The sequence below is a fragment of the Panthera leo genome, chromosome B3 (genome assembly GCF_018350215.1).
Source record: "Panthera leo isolate Ple1 chromosome B3, P.leo_Ple1_pat1.1, whole genome shotgun sequence".
Classification (NCBI taxonomy): domain Eukaryota; kingdom Metazoa; phylum Chordata; class Mammalia; order Carnivora; family Felidae; genus Panthera; species Panthera leo.
Window position 1 is genome coordinate 60,528,318 of NC_056684.1, and position 24,753 is coordinate 60,553,070.

At 38.7% G+C, this 24,753-nt stretch overlaps 1 protein-coding gene across 8 annotated transcripts in view; it reads left to right on the top strand.

The window, feature by feature from the left end:
* ZNF106 (zinc finger protein 106) overlaps positions 1-24,753 on the top strand; it is a 62,019-nt gene that overhangs the window by 24,122 nt on the left and 13,144 nt on the right. For 2 of the 8 annotated variants that reach the window (XM_042942264.1, XM_042942263.1), the window contains exons 3-15: positions 883-944; positions 6,854-7,054; positions 10,178-12,358; positions 13,418-14,045; positions 15,300-15,369; positions 16,580-16,734; positions 16,819-16,879; positions 17,357-17,698; positions 19,862-20,639; positions 21,229-21,284; positions 21,852-21,997; positions 23,380-23,514; positions 24,223-24,339. In XM_042942264.1, the coding sequence (XP_042798198.1) occupies positions 883-944; positions 6,854-7,054; positions 10,178-12,358; positions 13,418-14,045; positions 15,300-15,369; positions 16,580-16,734; positions 16,819-16,879; positions 17,357-17,698; positions 19,862-20,639; positions 21,229-21,284; positions 21,852-21,997; positions 23,380-23,514; positions 24,223-24,339 (4,932 nt within the window). Of the gene's footprint in view, positions 1-882; positions 945-2,008; positions 2,088-6,853; positions 7,055-10,177; positions 12,359-13,417; positions 14,046-15,299; positions 15,370-16,579; positions 16,735-16,818; positions 16,880-17,356; positions 17,699-19,861; positions 20,640-21,228; positions 21,285-21,851; positions 21,998-22,236; positions 22,382-23,379; positions 23,515-24,222; positions 24,340-24,753 lie in introns of those variants that run through there. The other 6 variants (XM_042942265.1, XR_006203618.1, XM_042942266.1 and 3 more) reach the window with 6 other exon arrangements.

A 24,753-nucleotide genomic window follows, 5' to 3' on the forward strand; every position in this document is an offset into this window, starting at 1 on the left:
TTATTATACATGTCAACAGCCATTCTTTAATTATGTCGTGCTAATTATGTCGTGCTGCGTACGTATACTTGCGCGTGACAAAGGGATAGACATTTACAGCTTTTTGAGTTTTTGGAGGTGTGTGTGCATATGTTTTTAAGTGGAAGCTCTTCCTGCAGATTTTATTTTCTTCCCACTAAGAATGGGATGGAGAGAGGAGAGAACCTAGCAAATTTTCAAACATTTCATCAGAATCAAACAAATCAGTGGGGGAGATTGGGCAGTGAAAATGAAAGCATGATTGAGCTGCTGTGTTCAAAGCAGTTTTTAAAGACTTCATAATCAACCACGGAGAAGTTCTGTATCTGTAACTTCTACCTAGAATTGATATATCCATCTGTTCATTCAGCAAATGTCGACAACCAGATGCCAAGCCCTGGCCAAGACCTGAGTAACAGTTGGAATTTGCTCTTGAGAAACTATCAGTTGAGTAGGGAAAGAAAGTCTGGAGAAAAGTAGCCAAAGAGCTGAGAAGTTAAGTGATTTCAGAGATTTTTTTTTTCTTTTTTAGATAATTGTAGTTAAATTCTTTATTTTGGGATAGAATTCAACCACATAGTTTATCTTAAATATTTTGCCCCCCCCCCCCCCAAGACAGTATACTTTCTAACCTTTTTGGAAAGCCATTTAATTGTTTTTTTTCTTAACAGTTCTTTTATTTAAGAATGAAATATGCCCAAAACATAGCTGAAGAATTATGAGGAACTGGTTTCACTACTGAATTGAGAAGGGTAACCATGGCAAGGAACTTGAACCCTAGTTGTTGATTGAGTAAAAACAGAGGGATTTCTTTTCCCAAAACAACCCCCCCCTTAGTTTAATCTGCTTTCTTTAATTTTGAAGGAGATGGACGAACACATGCGGAGCATGTTGCATCACAGGGAGCTTGAGAACCTGAAGGGCAGGTATGGGAACGGCTGTATTCCATAACTTGTGAATGTCGTGGGAGCTGAGTGCTGAGGGTGCCTGTTAGCTTATTTCATAATAATCCTTCATAAGTGAATATAGTCCTATGACATAGAACTGTCTTTTAGAATTATTGACGAATATAGTAGTTTTTTTTGGCATTCAAAAAGGGTAAGTCTTTGTGTATCTAGAATGTGTAGAATTCACAGCAGCTCTAACAAGCAGATTGCAACAAAGGTGGGTGGGGATGGGCTGGTTCCTCATTAGTAAATATTCTCATCCAGACACACCAGTCTTGAAACTAAGACATTTCATGTTAATTGTCTCAGCAGTGTTACAAATTATTACCTGCCATAAACCTTTAGAGTTAGTGGGATAGTCTGAGAAGTCCAAAGTGTGCTAAATGGCAGCAAGTCTCTCATTAGTGTAAATAAAATGAGTGCAAACTTTGAATATTTAAGAATGCTGTTTTGTGATTTAAAAGTTGAGATGTTTAAAGAAAGAAAAGCTAATAAGCACCTTTGAAAAATTAAATATAACATATGTGTGTATTCCATGTCTCCCCCCCGCCCCCCCATCTGTGGTTCTTTTTTGATGTTTTTCACTTACTTGAATTTGAGATTTGGAAACAGTATGGAATAGAGAAAGATTGGGAAACTGAGAAATATTAATTTTATCTTTTTTTTTTACTTTGTGTCTTATTGCATGAATAATAGATACAGGCTTTGATCATGATGCCCGTGTAAGTCATTCGAAGTTACTTGTGTTTTAAGTAGTACCGTTTTAGATTGTGTGGGCAAATTAATATGGTAGTAAACTTTCAGCGTACGTTTAGCCTATTAGTGGAGTTTTTCCATGGTCTCCGTTCCCTACTGTGTGAAGGTTAGGTCTATACAGCAGTATAAAAGAGGCTTTCATTTAGATTTAATGTGGAGAATTTTTATCATAATACCTTGAATATATGTAATCTTTTAGTCATTATCATTGGAAATCTGTGAAATATAGTCAACCTTTGATTCTCTAAATGTGGATTATCCTAATTACCTCATCCCATTTCCAGCAGACTTCCTTTTGGAATTCACCTTTCTCTGGGCTGTTTACCTGCTACCTGACTATATTATAAATCAAACAAAACATATGAGGTCAGTAAATCTAGTCCTTAAGAGAGAAGCCAATTTTTTCCCAAGGCTAATGCCTTGTTTTGTTCATACATCCACTAATCAGGTATTTAAAACATTAAAAAAATTTTTTTTGATTACTTAAGATTCATGTTCAGTCAATACAGAATTGTAAAAAGTAAAAAAGGTAGAAATCCTCTCACCCATATATTACTCCCCACCCTGCCCCAATCCTACTCCCTTTTTACAAGAAAGTCATCAGTTTAGTGTATATCTTATCCAAATCTCTTTCTGTATCTATGCATAGATTTATATTTATATGTAGATATATAAAACCATGTAGATGGTTTTGTCTTACTAACGTAACTGAACTACATGCCATGTATTTATTGTTCAGTAACTTTTTTCCTTTACTCCTGCCCATCAACTTAACTGTGCTTTGGGGATTTTGTGTATTTCCAGTTATTTGGAGCATAGTCAAATAATCAAGGAGAAAGCATTTAGAAGCCTCAAAGCTGACAATAAAAATGTCACCCTTATCATCCAAACTCATTTTATTTAGAGGGATATACTTTAGTACTTATTTATTCATATTTTAGACACAGTGCTAACAAGTTTTATATGGCTTCCTGGCCTGTAATAAATTATGAGAAGACAAAGCAGATAACAAGGAAAAACAGCTGATGAAACTATAAAAAACAAAATTTCAAAAATCATTTACTTACTTGGAGCATTTACTGTAGAGACAAACTGTTAATCCCTCATTTGTACCATAGGGACAAATAGTTACCAGTCATTATTTTTCCTTCCTCTCCTCAGTTTGTGATTATTTTCTGTGGAATTCATGTTTGATTACTGGCTTTCTGATGTTAAGACTATCTGTTTCTCTTTATATGTGTATCACTCTAATTTTTAGTTGTGATCTGGTTAAGAAATGTAAAGAGCATACTTTTTAGGTTTTGAATACAAACTTGATTGAGAAGTGAGACATTCTTATTTGGTTCACAATTGTGGACATCTGGAGCATTCCCCTATTTTTTCCCCAGTCTGCTTTTTCAGATGCGTGGCCTGTTTCCACAGATAAATGCTATTACAAGGGCACAACTTTATTTATCAACCAGCTGTTGTGGTATAGTTAGAGCAAGCTTAATAAAGAAAAGCTTATGGGTAGAATATCTTAAGGCTTTGCCTTTCACACATGAGAGGAAATTGTGTGGTAACAGGATGAAGTTAATTTGGGCCCTTCTTTAAATGTCCTGAGGACCGTTTTTGCTTTTATTAGTCAAGAAGTAAAGCAGTACTTTTTCCCCAACAATTACTTACGTAGTTATACAAAATAGTAAGTATTTTAACTGGTTATTTGATAGAGAATTGGGAAATAGCATCATTAAAATATTATTTAATTTGCCATTAGCTTTTTAAAATACGTGGTTTCCCTAACATCACATGTGGAGGCATGAATGCATATTGTATGTAGAACAGATAATATGCCTGCCTCCAGACACAGACTCATTTGCATTTTTAAGAGATGTGGTTGTCCTAACCCCCTGTTCTTTCCCAAGATAAATGTGGATTCTCCTTTTTCTCATTTTGATGTTTCTTGCAAAGATTCTTCCCTCCCCCCCCCCCCCCGTCTCTCTTTTTTAAACAAGAATTCATCTATAAGAAAAATGTTAGGGACTTTTGTTTTGGATAGTTTGCTTTTAGTGTTAACCTTTATTTGTATTGCACTTATTGCCTGTACCCTTTTGGGCAGGATCTCTTCAGGTGTTTTTCTATTAAATACGACTTTATTAATTTTTAAAAATTAAATATAACTTTAGTACTATGGTTACTATCCTTTCTTACAAGGAAATCCCATGTGTTTAAAAAATCTGTGTTTGAGTGTTTGTTTCACATCCAGCATATGCCTGTGCTTTGGGGATCGCAGTGTGTGGGTTTATGATTATGGATGTTTGTTTTTAACAGTTAAATACTGTTTATACTGCATTCCTTAGTATTTTAAACAGTATGGTCTTCCAGTAATATCTGTAAAGAGAGAGGGATTTTGGTGGTTTGGATGTGAGAAAAATTCTATCCATTTTAGAAGTAAGGGTATAATCAGAAATTTTACTTAAGAATACCTTTTTGGGGGTGCCTGGGTGGCCCAGTCAGTTAAGTATCCGACTCTTGGTTTCAGCTTAAGTCACGATCTCACAGTTTTGTGGGTTCGAGCCCTGCATCTGGCTCTGTGCTGGCAGTGCACAGAGGATTCTTTCTCTTGGGATTCTCTCTCTCCTCTCTCTCTGCCCCTCCCCTGCTCACCCTGTCTCTGTCTCTCTTAAAAAAAAAAAGCAAAAAAAAACTTCAAAAACTTAAAAAAACAACAACAAAAAACCCTTTTGGAATGATGTCCCTGGTACTACGATATACGGTTTAGTATTCTGTAAGTTTTTAGGGAGAAAAGTGGACTAAAACATTTTTCATAGTTTTAGAGAGTTTAGAGCCAAGAAGATTTTCTAACCAGAAAATTCACTTGATTCGAATTTTCTTTTTGACTTCATGATTTAAATTATAAAACTTTTTTTTTTTTTTAAATCGAAGCATAGTTGACACACAATGTTACATTAGTTTTAGGGGTACATCATAATGGTGCAAGACCTCTGTAAGTATGACTCGAATTTTTATTATAGTGTAAATTCTATATTCTAGGTTAGTTGGGGTTTTCAGACTTCTGATGGTAGGTAGATTTATATTTACATATTTTTAATTTCTTTCTGTGTTGCCATGAGAAAAGGCTTGATTTCTGTTACAAGTTAACATCCACTTTTGTTTTCTTGAATGTTTTTATTTATTTTTGAGAGAGAGAATGTGAGGACTAGATCGGGAGGGTCAGAGAGAGAGGGAGATACAGAATCTGAAGTAGGCTCCAGGCTCTGAGCTGTCAGCACAGAGCCCGATGTGGGGCTCAAACTTACGAACCGTGAGATGGTGACCTGAGCTGAAGCTGGATGCTTAACTGACTGATCCACCCAGGTGCCCCTTGTTGTTGTTGTTTTTGTTTTTAAATAAATGTTCAGGTGGTCTGTAACAGAAACCATCTTTTGGTAAATGAAGTGCTCAGTTTTGAGGTTCTCTTCTGGTTAATTGATGTGAATTCCACCATGTCTTTATAGATATACTTGAGGGGAGGATGGAGCATTGTTGTGCATGGTGTGTGTCTGTCTTATCAAAGACAGCATGTCTTTTTGTGTTGGTTTTTTAAAGGTTTATCTATTTTTGTGAGCAGGGAGAGGGGCAGAGGTAGAGAGAGAGAGGGACAGAGGATGCTGACAGCAGCGAGCCCAGTGCAGGCCTCACAAACTCACAAACTGTGAGATCATGACCTGAGCCAAAGCTGAATGCTCACCTGACTGAGCCACCCAGGCACTCCTGAATTTTATTTATTTATTTTTTGTAAGTTTGGCAAAGGTAGAGAATTTAATCACTGGAGAAAGCACCAACTTAATTCTACATAACTACCCTTACCATTGTTTTCCATGCTTTTTGTGGTTACCTCCATAACTGTTCCTCCTTCCTGCTTTTCTTTCTTTTGCCTTTAGCTGAAGGTGGTATTTCAGTTGGTGGCTTAGGTTACCTACCTAGGACAGTTAATAATTTTCCCTGGGTACCTCTCATGTACACATGGGATATACACGTCAACAAACTTCTTATAAAATAAATAAATAAGTAAGTAAGTAATAGAGATTGGCATAGGAAGTACAAAAAGATCACTTGTGTAAACCCAAGACAAATGATACAGAGGTGGGCCCATCTGGATTATTGAATGGATTTTACTGTCCATTTCTTACACTTGTGGCCATGGTGTTCAGATGTTTCCCATCAATGACTGCATAGACAGCTGAACCAATCAAGGGATTTCAGGAAGCTAAAAAACCAGTTAAAACACTCATCTACTGCAGCTCTGGATGTCGACTCAAGATTTTGGTTTCTTAAAACTGGCCAAATGTGGGAGTTACCATTAACTGTGTAAAGTAAAAGGGGAAAAAAAAAATTGCTCAATTTTCTTTCTGAACAAGAACTGGTTTTGCTTCTCTCTAAACTTTTGCATTTTCTGAAACTTGAGAAAAACCATTTGCCTAGCACAGCTGTTAACTTCCTACAACTGAAATGCTTTCCATTCCCTTTAAATAAGCCCTTCTGAAGCAGAATGTAGGTCACATGTATCATCCAGCCCAAAAAAGTTTGCTGAGACTCCTCCTATCATTTGCTCTGGGGTCCGGAATCTGCACATTCCAGGCAGAGCTCCAGCCGGGTCCGATTTAGTTACCACGTTGGGATTGGTTAGGCTGCCTGCTCTTTTCTCCACCCCTAAACTTTCACTGGGAGAAAGCTCTTGAGCCTGAGATAAAATGGAAGCGCTGTCACCAGGCTTCTGAGTGCAGCTGGCATCATGGGTGTGCTCTAGAGCAACTTCTGTTTGCTCTGAGCCCCCTGCCCTGCCTCCCCTTTCACCATGTTTCCTCTGGCAAGATTTTAAGTACAGCAATTCAAGAAGATTTCTCCTCCTAAACTACATTATTCTGAAGTGTATTGCCTCTTGATTGCTGGAAAAGAATCTTAAGTTCATTTCAAAAATAACTTATGAACAAACTTATTAAAAGTGATGAAAGGAGCATTGAAATTGATTAGCACTAATCTTCCACTGTGCCAAAGCGTGCAGTGTTTTTCAGAGGAAACCATACCAGATCTGGTGAGTGTGCCATGCCAGTGGGCAGAATTGAACGTCCCTCATCTCCCTCTTTCCCTAGGGACAGTAGTCATGAATGCCGAGTGTGCGGGGTCACAGAAGTGGGTCTTTCTGCATATGCAAAGCACATTTCTAGCCAGTTGCACAAAGATAACGTTGATGCCCAGGAGAGAGAAGATGATGGAAAGGGAGAAGAAGAGGAAGAAGATTATTTTGACAAGGAACTCGTTCAGTTAATAAAACAAAGGAAAGAACAAAGTCGGTGAGTAATTATTTTGATTTTTAAAAAGTCTGTCTGAAACAGTGTGGTAGAGAATACATTTTCCATTTCCGTACTTTTCATCTAGTAACTTTCAAACTTATTTTAATTGCAGAGGTTAGCTTGAGGTTGCTGTCGTATGCATGAAATGTCAGTGGAATCCTCTCTTGAACTACTGTACTATCTGCTTACAGAAAAAACAAACTCAGTATTATCCCTCCATAAAAGTTAGCTGTAGGTGCTACATATCTGAAATTTTTACTGTGTTGATAACCATGTTTAAAACTGGCTTTATTCCAGTTTTTTTTTAACACCAGTGAATGGTTTTATTTGATACCCAGAATGTCTAGTGGAAAGGTATTAGTGTATAAGCTTCCTTCATATATATTGCATTTCTTATTCTATCCGTCAGTAAAAAAATGTTTTGCCCCATGTGAATTAACATGGTGCTTCTACCAAATGTGATTTATTCTTCATTATTTAGCGTTTCAGTAAGTATTCACTGAATACATTTGTATCTTAAGTTTGACAATGTCAGGATCATTTGAGCAATATAAGTTTTCTAGCTGTACTACATAATTTTATACCTGCATCTATAATTCGGGTATTAGGCTTTTGTATTTTTACATTACTGAGTTGTGGCCTAAAGAGTTCAAGCAGAAATTTTCAGATATGAGTAAGAGAGAGAACCATTTAAGAGGTTGGGTGATTTTTCAAGTCCTGGAATATAATGAGAAACGTTATACGTTCTAATATAAAATTTTAAAGATTCTTTCTGAGTACTAGTTATACCAGGTATGCAGTCTGTATTCAGTTAGTGGTTTAGTATAAAAAGGAAGTAGTCTTTACTACTTGTAGTATATGCTACAAGTGTTTTGAACAAGTCCTTGAAGGAGACTTGTCTCCTTTCTTAGTCTTAAAATGTCAGTAGCACCTGGTTCTTAAACCCGTTTTGCTGCTTAGTCCTTCAAATGACATTGTTACTACTTTCGGTATAGCTGTAGTTTATTCTTGTTTTAGGGTGTTGAAGCCTCTAGGAGGCTAACTTTTATTTTTTTCTTACGCATTTGTGCCATTATTAGCTTATCTGTGTAAATGATTAAACATTAAGTCAGAAGGTAAAAGAGCTTCTCAGGAAATTAGACATTCACATTGTAGTTAATATTCTTTGAATATTCTGATATGCTTCTTTGGTGATGTATTTATAGTATCTATTATTTCTTCACATTTTTTTCTCTTTTCCTTCATGAGATTTTTAATTTAGATTGCTTTTTTTGGGGCTATGGATTTAGCTGCATGCCATTGTCCCCGTGATCTAGCCAATTCACACTGATCTAGGAATTCTATTCTGTGACAGATTTGTTGCCCAGTTCTGGATCCCATTAGTGTAGCCAAGTCCGCAATCTCCTTGGATGTCAAAAGTATATAGTGCTTAGAAACAAAAGATAAAAGCAATTTGGCCAATGGTGTTAAAAAAAAAAAAATCCTGCACATGTATGTAATAACACTTGTTACTTGGTGACTTAGGGTCTCCTGTTTAGAAATGGTTGTAATTCATAATGAAAGTGGATGTTTGAACTTTCAAGTAAATTAACTTTGAATTCCATCTTGTGAAAAAGGAAGAAATTCCAATTTGTGCCCAAAATCTTAGAGACATTAGAAGTTTTTAGAACCAGTTAGAGTCATTACGGAGTTTAAGTCAAGTTAAGAGAAGGGAGCCCAATAGCAGAAACTTAGTTTGGGGATTTTCAGTTCATCAAGGGCTAACAGTTAAGAGTGTAGACTCTAGAGTCAGTCTGCCAAACAAATCTCTCCTGTACCACTTACTGGCTTTCTAACTCTAGGCATGTTACTCTACCTCTCTAATGCTCTGTTTCTTCATCCAAAAAGTAGGAATAAGAGGAATAATTGCTTCAGAGCTGTGGAAACTAAATGAGATTATAAAGTGCTTAAAATGCCTGACAGTAGGCACTCGATAAGTTTTAGCTAGTATTATTTGATTTTTCGAGCACCTACCACATGTGTTAAGCACTATGCCAGGCATACCACAGGCAGTTTATAGAGGGAAGTGGTTTTACACCTATTCCTGTGATGTTTACTTAAGTCTATTCACATTTCTGTGGGCTCCTTGTCTAACACGAATAGTTCAAACAGCTGTAGCTTTATAAAAACCTCTAGCTCATGAAGCTCCTTATAGCACTGATTGTGGGTACTGCTTATTTGGTATGTGCTATTTTACTCCTGTTTGTGACCTTATTTTCTCAGCTAGGTTGTAAGTCTTTCAGGAACAGGAACTATACATAAAAGTTTTCTTTCACAACTAACAGTCACTGAATATGTGCTGGAAAAAGTGTTTATTAATGAAAGTGATAATGCAAAGTGAAATCTTAGCATTTAAAATAGGTTAAGAAACTGGTTTTTTCAGAAAGAATCTATGGCTGGAAAAATCCACAGTATTAAGAGCAGTGGAACTTAGGTTGTATTAACTATGATAACTAGCCAAAGCTACAAGATACAATTATGCTTATTTTCAAAAAGCTACATAAGGGGCGCCTGGGTGGCGCAGTCGGTTGAGCGGCCGACTTCAGCCAGGTCACGATCTCACGGTCCGTGAGTTCGAGCCCCGCGTCGGGCTCTGGGCTGATGGCTCAGAGCCTGGAGCCTGTTTCCGATTCTGTGTCTCCCTCTTTCTCTGTCCCTCCCCCGTTCATGCTCTGTCTCTCTCTGTCCCAAAAATAAATAAAAAAATTAAAAAAAAAAAAAAAAAAAAAAAAAAAGCTACATAATGTGAAAATAATAATTGGATGATGGGGACAAAAGTCCCAGAACATGCTAAGAAAAGCAGGAGCAGGAAAAGGAGGATAGTATAAATGTGTCAGATTTTTAATATTTCTGTAGTGATAGCAGAAATGGCATATCGTTTAATATCTGCATCCATAAACTGTGAAATATAAGTTTAGCAATATCATTTAAAGACGGGAAACAGCCACTACTAGAAATAAAAATAGACTACTGTATGTTCTAAGTAGCCGAGGAGATAGGTAGAGGAAAGTTTGATGGGTTATGCCTTTTAAGGAAGCATGATAATTACTTTAAATCACTAATGGAGAACTGTTTTTCTTCCAGACAAGATGAACCTTCCAACAGCAGCCAAGAAATAAACTCTGAAGACAGGCGACCCCAATGGAGACGAGAAGACCGAATCCCTTACCAAGACAGAGAGAGCTACAGTCAGCCAACATGGCATCATCGCGGACCTCCTCAGCGAGACTGGAAGTGGGAGAAAGATGGCTTCAATAATAGTAGGAAAAACAACTTTCCACATTCTTTGAGGAATAATGGTGGACCAAGAGGATGTTCCGGGTGGCATAAGGGTGTTGCAGGAGGCTCCGCGACTTGGTTTCACAACCATAGTAATTCTGGAGGTGGTTGGCATGCAAATAGTGGAACGGTAGATTGGAATCATAGTGGTACAGGAAGGAATTCCAGTTGGCATTCTGAAGGAACAGGTGGCTTTTCCAGTTGGCATATGAACAGCAGTAACGGAAACTGGAAATCCAGTGTACGTAGTACAAATAGTTGGAATTACAGTGGCCCCGGAGACAAATTTCAGCCAGGCAGAAACAGAAACTCTAACTGTCAGATGGAAGACTTACCTATGCTGTGGAACAAGAAATCTAAGTCTAACAAATACAGTCAGGATAGATACAGTTGGCAGCGGCAAGAAAGCGACAAAGTTGGTGCGGCTGCCACATACAGAGGGCCTTCTGAAGGATTTACAAGCGATACATTTCCTTCAGAAGGCTTACTTGACTTCAATTTTGAGCAGCTAGAAAGCAAAACTACTAAACAAACAGATACCATAGCTTCCAAAACTGGTGGGAAGAACAGCAGTGTAGCAAGGGAAAAGCTCCGCCGCTGGACTCCTTACCCTTCCCAGAAGACTCTGGATTTACAATCCGCAATGAAAGAAGGCGCTGGAAACAAGGCAGAAATGATAGATAAGCCTTTCTTTGGCTTTAGCTTGACAACCACAGGAGCAGCAGAGCCCCAGAATGATGGAAAAAGTAACTCCCCGACGCTGAAAACACAAAAAGAAACACATACTGGATTGCTTAGTCACAAAGCCCCTTCTGACTGCACTGCTCCCTATGAGGCGGTGAGAGAGTGCCCCGTCACAGAGAAACACGAACAAGAGCTTAACTTAAGTAAGATGCCATCATTGAAATCTGCACTCCTTCCAATTCCAGTCACTAAATCAGTTCCCCAGAACCCAGATTTAAAGAATCCCTCAAAAAACACCAAAACAAATTCCTTTTTTCCTGGAGAACACTCAAATCCCTTGAACAAACCCACTGTGGCAGACAGTCATGGGTCTTACATAACCAAATTGCAAAGTTCATGTCCTCGTGTTTTAAAAGGGAATAAAAGTACATTTGGCACTCAGGTGGAACCTGATAAAAATGTAAGTGATACATTACAAAAAGCCAAAGAGGTGCTACAGTGTCATGAATCAGTGCAAAATCCACTCCTTAGCACTTCTAAAAGGACCAGGAACTATGCAAAAGCAAGTAGGAATGTAGAAGAGTCTGAAAAAGGATCTTTGAAGATAGAGTTCCAGGTACGCACATTAGAAGATGAAAGTGATGGGGAGCTATCTGACACAGAAAAGCATGGAACAAAAATTGGAGCCCTGGGTTCTGCACCTACAGAAATTTTATCCTGCAGCACTCACATCACTGATGAGAAAGACAGGGATGAGCAAAACCTGAAAACATGTAGAAAACTATCCACTAACGCATGTAATTCAACAGTTCATCAGAAAGAACCTGAGTTACAAATGACATCTGCAGCCAGTCCACACTCTGGCTTACTGCTAGACTTGAAAACTTCTCTAGAAGATGCACAGGTTGATGACCCTGTTAAATCTCATGTGTCTTACGCAACAGAAGGTTTCGAGAGTGCTAGCTTGGATGCAGAACTTCAAAAAAACGATATCGGTCCGTCCTCAGGCCCTCTTCTGCCTGACCTCAGTAAGCTTGGCTTTCCTGCCTCTCTCCAGAGAGATCTAACCAGGCACATCAGTTTAAAGAGCAAAACTGGAGTACACCTTCCTGAGCCAAACCTCAATAGTGCTCGCCGCATACGCAATATCAGTGGTCATAGAAAGGGTGAGACGGAGAAGGAGTCTGGGCTCAAGCCAACCCTTCGGCAGATTCTAAATGCATCCCGGAGAAATGTCAACTGGGAACAGGTCATCCAGCAAGTAACCAAGAAAAAGCAAGAGCTAGGCAAAGGCTTGCCCAGGTGTGTGCTTCTTTTTAGTGTCCATTTCTCTCTCTTTTTTTAAACTTAACCCTTTGCCCCTGGCCAAGAGAATTCTATTTGTTGTATTTAATTAAATGCTTGCAAAAAATACATGTTGTAGATGTCTGGTTTAAATATTAAATAGTGACTGCTACTCTATAACAACGCAATAAAGTGTTTCCTAACAGGGAATTCAGGTTGCAAGGAAGCACATCAACCTCTAAGAAATGAAATGAGATGGGAACGTGGAAAAAAATTATCAGAAGTCCATCACTTTAGTTATAGAGGCCAGAAAGTAACAGCATAAAAAAGTATATCAGTAGATTTGTATCTATCTCTAGATCTTAATGACTGGTACAGTTTTTAAGTGTAATTGTTCTTACGACCTTTTACTCAGAATCTACGAATAGTTACCCTTCTGTCTTTATTCCGGGCACTATATTCGTGATCACAAAATACTTTCTCTTAAGTACTTGTGTGATGTTTTGGCTGTTCATCTTATGCTGAGATGCTAAACTTTTCTGAATGGTAGAGCAGCATTCAGTGTAGGTTTGCTACTTGAAAATCAACCTGCTGTGTTATATAGCCCTTCAAGCTTTAAATTTTATCCTTGATGAAATAGCGTATTTATTGTGCACTCTTTTCCATAACTTGAGTATTGAGATTATAAAGTTCTTATCCTTAGCCCTGTGCCTGTCATTTGTTGAATGCTCAGTAAATATTTTTGTTTGTGTTTGGTTTGTGTGCTGTTAAAAATTATTATGGTTGGTTTAGAAAAGCTCCATGATAATAAAGCTCTCAATTTTTACTTCTTCAAATGTATTCTCATAACTGTGTACAAATCTGTAATTTAGTACTTGTTATATTATAATACTTACACTATAGTTATTTATGTCTAGGACATTTATTAGACTGTGAGCTTTTTGAGGGCAGAAACCATCTTATTTATATTTGTACTCTCAGTGCTTAACAGAGTTTCGCACTTAAGTGATAACCTCTCTTCCTTAGTCATGTCTGATTTATGGTTTTTTTTTCTTTCTTTTTTTTTTTTTTCTTCAGGTTTGGCATAGAAATGGTGCCTCTAGTTCAAAATGAACAAGAGGTCTTGGATTTGGATGAGGAGCCTGATCTGTCTAGTCTCGAAGGATTCCATTGGGAAGGTGTTTCCCTTTCTCCTGGGTTGGCAAGGAAGCGAAGCCTTTCTGAGAGCAGTGTGATCATGGACAGGGCTCCTTCTGTGTATAGCTTCTTCAGTGAGGAAGGTACAGGCAAAGAAAATGAGCCCCAGCAGATTTTTTCACCTAGTAACGCACTGAGGGCTGCACAGAGTCAGACAACAACCATGGGCCTTAAGCAGGAAGTGACCCCTCTGGCTCTCTCCCTAAGAACAGGTGAAAGGGCTGAAAATGTTGCTACTCAAAGGCGACATAGTGTGCAATTATCCTCTGACCGTTCGATACCTTTGATGCATTTGGCAAAAGACCTGAACAGCCAGGAGAGTTCTACGCCACCTTCAGAGAATCAGAATACCCAGGAGAGTAATGGAGAAGGAAACTCTTTATCGTCAAATGCATCCTCAGCCCTTGCAATCTCCAGTTTGGCAGATGCAGCCACAGACAGTAGCTGTACTTCTGGTGCCGAACAAAACGACGGCCAGAGTGTTAGAAAGAAACGAAGAGCTACTGGAGTGAGTATGATTGCCCCTGCTTATTGTTGGACCCTTCATGTGCTGACCTGACTGTTTTAAGAAAGATATAACTTTAATTTTTTCTGGGTATCTGGGTTGTGTTTTTCCCTACTCTGGAATAGATTTGTGAGGCTTTTACTCTTCCTTTCATATTCTTATCCTACTGGTTCCTTTCACTGAGTGATTCTACTAAGTTAGATGTCAGTGAATATGAATGTACAGTACTAGGAAAATATGAAGTCATCTCTAAAACTAGTCTCCAAGGCAAGATTCTTTGTATCACCTGACTGAGGAGTAAGCCACGTCTTCATCTGTAACTATATCTATCTTCATGATGCATTCTGTACTGGCCCTGAAGAAAGGCACTCTAATGTTGCATTTGTAGGCCATGAATGCTTGTTAGACCGAGACAATTGGGCTTAACACTAGGGTAGTTTTAATACGATGAGAGTGCATCTGTGTGAACATGGTCTTACAAATATTTTTAGTCTCTGTTACTCAGTGTTTTGTACCTCAGTTACCCACCCTGGCCCTTTCAGAATCCATCTTCCACTGAAACCACTTCTCTTCTGGCATCTATGTCACTAACACTGCTTAACCCTTTCAGGAACCCTTTCTGAAAAGAAAGAGTTGCTGGCAGTGATGTAGTCTGGAATGTGGCACTCTGAGAAAATGGACTGTTTGCTTTAATACTGAGGCACTATAGCAGAGTACTTAAGGGCTTGGCTTGTAGACCTGAATTCAAATTCCAACTTTGCCCTTTTGAGTTAGACACTGTAGTGGATATTCTTGGACGAAAGTTTGTCCTATGACAAAGCTAATATCTGGGCGCTTGTCTGATAGACTGTTTAGCTTTTTGTTGTAAAAATTTTGTTGTGAAGATTTTCTAGTAAAGTAGAAACTATGTCACTGTGAAATCATATATGTGCGTTACTGGCTTGGTCCATACCTCTAACTATGCCATACTTTACCAAAGTGAAATGCTTGCCTAAGCCCCAGGGATTCACCACCTCTAGGATGCTAGGAAGGTACTGGACCTTAGATTCTGTTCTGGGTTTTTTTGTTTGTTTTTGTTTTGTTTTAAATCAAATACATTCAACTAATATTTGAGTTCATAATGTGTGCATGAGATTCCTACTATCTTGTTAGAGATAGCAATAATGTAGAACAGTCTTAGAATTGATTCACTTTTTTTATTTCTTGGAGAATAGCTTTTCCACATTTAATATTACTCAGTTTTCTTTATCTTCTCAGGATGGATCTTCTCCTGAACTCCCAAGTCTTGAGAGAAAAAACAAAAGAAGGAAGATTAAAGGAAAGAAAGGTACAGTGCAAAATATTCTGTCAGAAACAAATTGTTTTTATAGCTTTTCAACTTTTTCACAACTTGACAAAGTATAGCTTGGGGATATCAAATACTGTTCACCCACTTAGTATTATTTTTTGACATTTTTGTTATCTTGCTTCAGGATGTAGAAAAGGTTGATTTTCTCCCATATCCAGTTGCAGCTATAGAAGAAACGTTTGATGCCACATAGACCCATAAGCTAACATTAATGTATATCTTGGACAAATTGAGTTCAGTATGAAGTCAGAAAGTCCCATTTGGGCCTTTTCAGTGATGAAGAGGAATATAGGCCATTTGCTAAGAATTTTGTGTCTCTTGATTATTTATCGCCATTTTTCTCAGTTTACATTTTTGAGGCATCTTTGTTGCTTCTCTTACTTGAGTTGAGAGAAGTTATTGGAATGGCTCCCTCACTGATAGGATTCTCTTATTCTTGCTTTCCACTGATTCTGAACCCTTTCAAATAAGAGGGCTGGTATGGGAAGTGATTGGATGAGCCTTGGATGGTTGGATGTTATGGATAAGTTGGGGGTAAAGGATGACCCCAATTTCTGGCTAAGGCATCTTTGGGATGATGATATCGTTTATTAGAGCTAGAAAACTGCATGAGAGGAGCAGGTTGACGGTAGAGGAAGATGATGAGTTCCCTTTTGGGGGCCTTGAATTAAAGGATCTTAGAGACACCTAAGTAAAATCAAGGTGGTAGTTGGATGTGTGGGTCTGGAGTTTTAGGAAGAGGTCTTGACATACTGAATGGGAAGGAGACAGACCTAAAGATGACAGATACGCACACGTGGTAGGACATTTTATTTAAAATCACTTAAATGTACACTTCAAAGCTGTTTTTTCTTTAGGAAGATTTCTCTCATAAAGAGAGCTATTTTATGTTAACTAAGAGACTAGAAAAATATGCTTTGGGAAGAGAGTGCAAGCAGTTCACATCTGGGACCCAGTCTAAGCATCCTTGAACCTATGACATACCTCCATCTCACCAATTCTCACTTTTGGTTTAGCTCTGATATCAGGCTTGACCACATGATTTGTGAGATTTGATGAGTCTGCAGTGACCTATTGGAGAGGAAAAACAAAGGCTTATCCTAGAGAACTGAGGTAGTTCCACCTTCTGAGGGCTGTATTATTCAGAAGTCTGCAGTATTAAACTGAGCCTTATGGTTTCTTTTGGCAGAACGTTCTCAGGTTGACCAGCTGCTGAGTATTTCTTTAAGGGAGGAAGAACTAAGCAAATCATTGCAGTGCATGGATAACAACCTTCTGCAAGCCCGTACAGCTCTTCAGACAGCTTATGTTGAAGTTCAGAGGCTACTTATGCTCAAGCAGCAGGTAACAGCGGATGGAACATTTAATGAGAATAGATTATCTCTAAAGTTGGATTTCACAGTGCTTAACAGATTACTTTATTTTTAGATAACTATGGAGATGAGTGCACTGCGGACCCATAGAATACAGATTCTGCAGGGATTACAAGGTATTCGGAGAGAATCTGATGGATTGGATCCTCTGTAGCTTATTATTTCTTTGTTATCTATGCAGGGGAATTAAAGTAGTCGTGAAAAGGTCAAATGTTTTCCTCTCCTGTCTCCTTGTTTTCATCCTTCTATAGAAAGGCCTGTGAGGCTGTGCTCCCTGAAAATGCTTAGCAACAGAGGCAGTATGTTACAGGAAGAGCCTTGTGTTAGGAATCAAAAGACCTGGGTTCAAATCTTGGCTCTTCCATTAGTAACTATGTGACTTGGGATAAATCACTTAAAATTTGAAAAATTGGAATACTAACACCTGTTCTACCTGTGTGCTTGTTGGTTGTATGGATTTTATTTCATACATTTCAAAGAATGAGGGACTTTAAAGTTCTCCTGTAATCTTTAGAAATACAAACTGGCTCAGAAATGAGTGGCTTTTCAGAAAATATTTTTGCATTTGTATGTGCGTATGTTTCCCATTCTAGAAACATATGAACCTTCTGAGCGCCCTGACCAGGTTCCTTATAGCCTTTCGCGAGAACAAAGGAACAGTAGATCTCAAACATCTGCTGATGCCACGCTGCTGCCTACTCCCTTTTTCCCAGTATTTCTGGAGCCTCCATCTTCCCATGTGTCTCCATCATCCACCGGAGTCCCTCTCCAAGTAACCACATCTCCTACTTTCCAAGCCCATGGCAGTGTTCCTGCTCCAGACTCCTCAGTTCAGATTAAACAAGAACCCATGTCTCCTGAGCAAGACGAGAATGTGAACGCTGTGTCACAAGGCTCTGCTGGCAATGTGTCCAAGGAATTACCGCAAGTTAATAGTATGTAAACTTTTCTCTGGGTTAAGGGCAACCCCAGCAGAAGGTGTAGGGCAGTTTTAGGTCAGTGATGTAAAGTCATACCTGCCCGTTAAAACTAAAGTTTTTACAATTAATTGTTCTTAATGTTTCCTCCATTTAGGAGGATTGTTTAAATATCAGTAACTTGTCCTCAGTTTTCTCTAATCTAGGATTACTAAATTGACTTTGTATTAACACCTAAAATGTTCCATTATGAGGATTGATGCTGCTTGTTTTTTTGTGAGAGAAATGGAGTTGAAGTTGTCCAGTCAATTTTCTAGATATGTCCTCTGAATTTCTCAGCACTTACCTTTCTTTGTCATTAAAGTGCAAGGTAGGATTAATATAAGCCTAAGAGGCAGGTGGCCATGATAAAAGGCAGTGGACACAGGTTTAGGATCATCATTAGGAACTTGAGTGGTTTTGAGAAATGGCCAAGGTTTTTACTCTTTGCATAAAATAACACTCACTTATTTACCATTGGAGAAGGACTTCTAAGCTATTTTAAACCTTATCTGAAGTTTGTGTAACCACGATGGTGCTATACTGAAAACTGAGTAAAAATAAACTGCCATTGTGTGACCTGAGCAAAAACAAAAAGTCTGAAGAGTTACCCTAGATTTTGCTACCTGTTGCAGTACTAATCTAGATATCTTTCTAGCTCAAATGTATATTATCTTTCGTCTTGAATTTTGTTGCTTTTGTGTGAATAGTATTTGGTATTTTTTTAAAAACTGGTAAATAAGTATTATAGTGACTTCTTAAGCTAGTATTTAAAAAAAGGTTTTTTTTAATGTTTATTTTTGAGAAAGAGAAAGAGAGCAAGCGGGGGAGGGGCAGAGAGAGAGAGGGAGACACAGAATCTGAAGCAGGCTCCAAGCTCTGAGCTGTCAGCACAGAGCCTGACCAGCCACGGGATCCATGACCTGAGCCGAAGTCAGATGCTCAACCAACTGAGCCACCTAGGTGCCCCTTAAGTTAATATTTTTAAAAATTGATTTTTATTAGATTTTTTTCTCTGCAAAATAATTCATGTTCACAGTAAAAAATTGGGAAGCGATTAAAATGTAGATATGTTGTTTTGTTATATATTTCAGTCTTTCTTCAATCGTAATTGTTTGTGTATTTGCACATAGAGTTTATAGAAAGGCAAAATCGGGACGCCTGGGTGGCTCAGTCGGTTAGGCATCCGACTTCAACTCAGGTCACTATCTCGCCGTCCGCGAGTTCGAGCCCCGCGTCGGGCTCTGGGCTGATGGCTCAGAGCCTGGAGCCTACTTCCGATTCTGTGTCTCCCTCTCTCTCTGCCCCTCCCCTGTTCATGCTCTGTCTCTCTCTGTCTCAAAAATAAATAAACGTTAAAAAAATTAAAAAAAAAAAAAAGAAAGGCAAAATCATAGTCTGTTATAACCTGGCTTTTTTCCACTTAATAGATAATGATCATTTTCCTGTGTCATAAAAGTAATTGTGTAAAATATTTTAATTTTACTACTTGAATAATACTTGAGAAATTGTGTAATCTGGGTAGATAGTAATTTATACAATCTCCTTTGAGTATTTAGTTTTTATCCTTTTTTCTTTAATATTGCATAGAACACTACATTGTATATGTCTTTGAGTATGTCTTTGATTATTTCATCAATCTGAATTCCTTGACATGAAATAACTATGTCAAAGAAAATAGACTTTGTTAAGTCAACTGACTTTTTAACTACTCTTATGTAAACAAACTGGGTGATGTCTCAGGTAAAGTGGCATAGTGAAAACATCTAAGACATAAAGGTGAAAGCACTTCAGCTAAGTAGATATTTCAGTGTGTACCAAGAATAAAACATCATGTTAAACATGGGGACATTTCAAACAAGAAAGAAAGAAAAGAGATGGCTAGAAGGAGTCCCTGCCCAAAAGGAGCTTTTGTAGGGTATAAGACATGTTATTTGTGAGATTTAATTCAAGGCAAAGAGAAATTTCTGCAGGCTATGGGAAGCCAAGGGATGAGAAACAGTTTTAACAGTCATAGTCTTGTTAGCATATGTCAAAAGGTTGTTTTTCAGTAGAGATTCGATCATTGGTAAATAATGGCAGTTTATGATGATAAATCGCAGATACAGAAGAAGATGCAATATTTTTTTCTTCTTATTTCAGGAGAGAACAGTGACAGTTATCCAGTTTATCCAGTCATCCCTGCAGCATTATCTTTATCAGAGCTAACAGAAAGTTTCCATGAGCCTAGCCAAGAACTGAAGTTTTCCACGGAACAAGGAAATACCAGAAACAGAGATAATACTGCCTCTTCCCAACCAACTGGTCTTCCAAGCCTGAATAAAGAAGATGAGCCAATCAAAGGGAACAGTGGGTCTGAGGCCTGTACCAGTTCTTTTCCAAGATTGTCGTTTGCTTCCGAAACCCCCTTAGAGAAAGAGCCCCACTCTCCAGCTGACCAGCCCGAGCAGCAGGCAGAGTCTACTCTGACATCAGCTGAAACTCGGGGAAACAAGAAAAAGAAGAAACTTAGGAAGAAGAAAACTCTTCGGGCTGCTCATGTTCCTGAGAACAGTGACACCGAACAGGATGTATTTACTGCTAAACCTGTAAGGAAAGTAAAGACTGGAAAGTCAACCAAAGGGGGGAAAGTAACGACCTCCACCTGGGAAGACAGCAGGACTGGCCCAGAACAAGAGAGTGTCAGAGATGAGCCAGAGAGTGACTCATCTCTGGAAGTCCTAGAAATTCCTAATCCGCAGTTGGAAGTGGTGGCCATTGATTCTTCTGAATCCGGAGAAGAGAAACCAGACAGTCCATCTAAAAAGGATATTTGGAACTCCACAGAGCAAAATTCATTAGAAACTTCTCGTTCTGGTTGTGATGAAGTTAGCTCTACCAGTGAGATTGGCACTCGTTATAAAGATGGTATCCCTGTAAGGTAAGGATGTTGTGCTGGTCCAGTCAGAACAACTTTCGCCATTATTCTTTTCTTAAACAATAGAACTTTTGGTTATGAATCAATTTTTTTTTTAATTTTTTAATGTTTTATTTATTTTTGAGACAGAGAGAGACAGAGCATGAACGGGGGAGGGGCAGAGAGAGAGGGAGACACAGAATCTGAAGCAGGCTCCAGGCTCTGAGCTGTCAGCACAGAGCCCGACGCGGGGCTCGAACTCACGGACTGTGAGATCATGACCTGAGCCAAAGTCAGATGCTTAACCGACTGAGCCACCCAGGTGCCCCTATGAATCAATTTTTAAATGAATCAAATGTATAGAAAATCGGTAGAGATTATGGGTGTAGAAAAATCAAACCTTGGCAGTGGAGATTTTCTGCTTTCTCATTTGTGTTGTAAATATATACTATACTTATATTTCCTTTCATATAGAAATTTCAAATGGAAAAACTGATCTCTTTTGTCACTGCTGCGTGCCCAGTGTTTAGAACAATCCTTGAGTCAGGAAAATTTTAAGTTATTGCTTGTCTTATTCACATCCGCTAAAAAGACTTTTGCTATTCTTTTGTAGTGTGGCAGAAACTCAGACTGTGATCTCCTCCATAAAAGGATCAAAGAACTCTTCAGGTATTTGGTTATTCAGTTTTATTTAGCCACAGAAAAAAAAGCTTTATAAATATTAGAGCCAGGGTTTAAATCTTATTAAGTATGCCTATAGATTAGGATAGGGTTGGGGGATTGTCACCAAGAATATTGTTTTGATCAGCAATTATGGTGTCCTGTAAATCCTGCCTTTTTATTTTCTTATTCCCATCTCTCCTATCTGTTCAACTAATGAGTTTTCATTGGCTCATGGGGCTTTTGCTTTGAGAAGGAATTGCTTGAAGAATAATGCCTTGTTCAACAAAATAACTGGCAGCAGAAGAGAGGATGTGGGGAGAGATTTGGTACTTCCAGGTATCACTCAAAAAATGAGTATCTGTCTTTTTTCCTCAGTGAGAGGCTTTCTCTCCCAGAGTCTCTTATTATGAAATCTTCATAACGAAGATCATTAATGGAAAATGTGGGGTTTTGCTAGAGGAAACAGGTTTTAAGGAGAATCCAAGGACCACTATATTATGTAATGGTTTTAATTTTTGAGTATCTTTTCAGACAAAAGCTGATACATCTCTGAAACACATTCTTGATTTCCAGAAATATCTTCAGAGCCAGGAGATGATGATGAGCCCACAGAAGGGAGCTTTGAGGGGCACCAAGCCGCAGTGAATGCAATTCAGATATTTGGGAATTTACTATACACCTGTTCGGCAGATAAAACTGTTCGAGTTTATAATCTGGTGGTGAGTTGATATATCAATTTGAATGTTTTTTGGTTTTTTGCAGGTTTTAGGAACTCTGATTCACACTCTCTTAAACAATAGGGGTATCTGTTTGTTGTCCAGAGATGTGTAGACTAACTGTAGATACAGTTGATGCAGTGGCTCAGCAGGGTCCCTGGGGACTTAGCTTCTTTTTGTCTGTCCACACTGCTTTCTCTGGTATCACCTCTTCCTAACGCTAGTTCTCCTCCTGCTCATAGACCGATGTCAGATGCCGCTGGGGTTTCTTTTTTCTCCCGTTACCAAAAGGGTCCTGTGCTTTACTCTGAACAACCACTTGGCAAAGGGAGATGAGATAACAGAAGGCTGGGCCAGTCAGGTCCTGGTCCTGGGGGTGGTGATGAGGTCAGTCGGATCGCTGCGACATAATAGAGAGGATAGAATGAAAATACTGGGGAGGTACTAGAGGAGGCATTTTTCCTCACAGTTGATTAATTGTCCCAAGTGATTAAGGAGAGCAACAGTGTTCTAGGACCCATCACTGATAATCTGATGCTCGTTACTCTCCGTTTTCATAGAATGAACTCTTGAGTTTTAAATTTGGTATACATCAGATTAATTTTATCAATAATGATCTTTAAGAAACTTTAAGAGCACTATGTTGTCTGAATAAATACCATGAAAGTATTTGAAATAACTGAAGTCCTTGAAAGTCCAAAGGTTAGATGATGGACCATGAAAATGTGTCCTAGGCAACAGGTGTCTAGGTTCCAATAGCCTAGTGATGTGAAGGGGCAAGAAGGATGTCTGAAGGAAGGAAGCAGTGGTGCCAGGAAGTATGAGTGTAAGATTTGGGAGATTGACTCTAACTCTAAATTGCAAGATAAATGTGTGTGTGTGTGTGTGTATTTTAAGTAGATCTGAATATGTGCACAAAGATAATATCTAGGATGTTCCTGTGTGAAACCACCCCTGGTGGCCCCACTAGGGGCCTGACACATCTCTGAATGTTGTGGAACATTCTCTCACAAGTTACCAAGGAAATGAAGGAACTCATCTGGGAAATTAGCTACAGTTTGGATTTGTCAGATCTTTGGCCCCTATGTTGGAGAGCCTTGCTCCAGGCATTAATTAAAATTCTGATCTATCTTACAGCAAACTGCCTTAAGAATTTTGGGTAGGGCTCAGCTAACAGAGTTGTGGGTACTTAGTCCGTGTGACTGCTGGGCATTTAGTAAACACATATTTACTGAGCACCTTTTGTGTAATAACAGGCACTAACCTAAGCACTGAGGATGCAGCAGAGAACTAATATGTTTTAACATTTTTGTTATTGCTAAGGAAATGTGTTACCTAATCCTTGTGTATCCACAAGTAATAATCTGATATGCGCTTGACTTTAGAGTCGGAAGTGCATTGGGGTCTTTGAGGGGCATGCCTCCAAAGTGAACTGCCTCCTGGTTACCCAAACCTCTGGCAAGAATGCTGCCCTTTACACTGGTTCCAGTGACCACACCATTCGCTGCTATAATGTTAAGGTAAGTGGGTCCAGACAAATCAAAAGTGATATTAAACTGCTTTGACTGCGTTTACTGTGTAGAGTGGAGACACTGAAACAGATGCTTCATTCTGCCCACTCTCTGTTTTACGCTTCCAAACCATTTTTAGTACAGGCACGCCTCAGAGATTGCGGGCTAGGTTCCAGACCCCTGCAGTAAGGAGAGTATCACAATAAAATGATCAAATGAATTGTTTGGTTTCCTAGTGGATATGAAAGATATGTTGATGCTATACTGTAGCCTACTAAGCATGCAGTGGTGCTAAATCTAAAAAAGAAAAAAAAAGTATGTACCTTAAATTAAAAATACCTTTTTTTTTCACTCCTCCACAGAGAGAGAATAAAAGAAAAAAAAACATAAAAATACTTTATTACTAAACAAATGCTAGCCATCATCTGAGTTTTCATCAAGCTGTAATCTTTTTGCCCACTTCTTAGTGTCCTTTGAAGAATTTCTACATTACAAATTAGGAACATGAGTAACATTAGAATTTAGATTTGTTTATAGCCTGAGGGTCTTTGGCCACATATTTCGAAGGAAAAAGAATCTAAGATAATCTTGTACAAAACAGAGGTCGCTGCATTTCCTTCCTCATAAAGATCATGTCACACACTGCTTGGAAAAGGATTGTTGTCACCCTTTATTTGCTGTGAACCCCTGCTGATTAGGTGTTGTGTGCTTTATTAGACGCGAGAGTGTGTGGAGCAGCTACAGCTGGAAGACCGGGTCCTCTGCCTCCATAGTAGATGGCGAACCCTCTATGCAGGACTGGCAAATGGCACCGTGGTCACCTTTAACATAAAGGTTAGTGTTTGAGGGGAGAAGGCTGAATTCCCATGCCACTTGAAAGTAGTGTGAGAATGTGTGGAAAGAAGTAGAAGGCAGACATTTTCCTGTTGTCTTGTGTGAGAAGATGACAGAATTAACTGCTGCTCAAAAACTGTTATTTTCTGGTATAAGTGAAACAAGATCCTGCATTCTGTCTGCTCAGGCTCAAATGTGCCAGGCCCAAAAGGTAACTCTACTAAATTAAACCAAGCCTGATGATTTGGGTCCAAATTATGAGTCATAGGTTAAACTAGTCTATCTCATTTTAAGAATGACACCATGAAAAATGAGCTTAAATTCTTTTGAGTATGACATTGATGTGGTTTGGAACCGATTGAGAGTTTCATGAGGATAGCCTGTTCTGTAATGTGAACTAAGTCATAGGTTTGT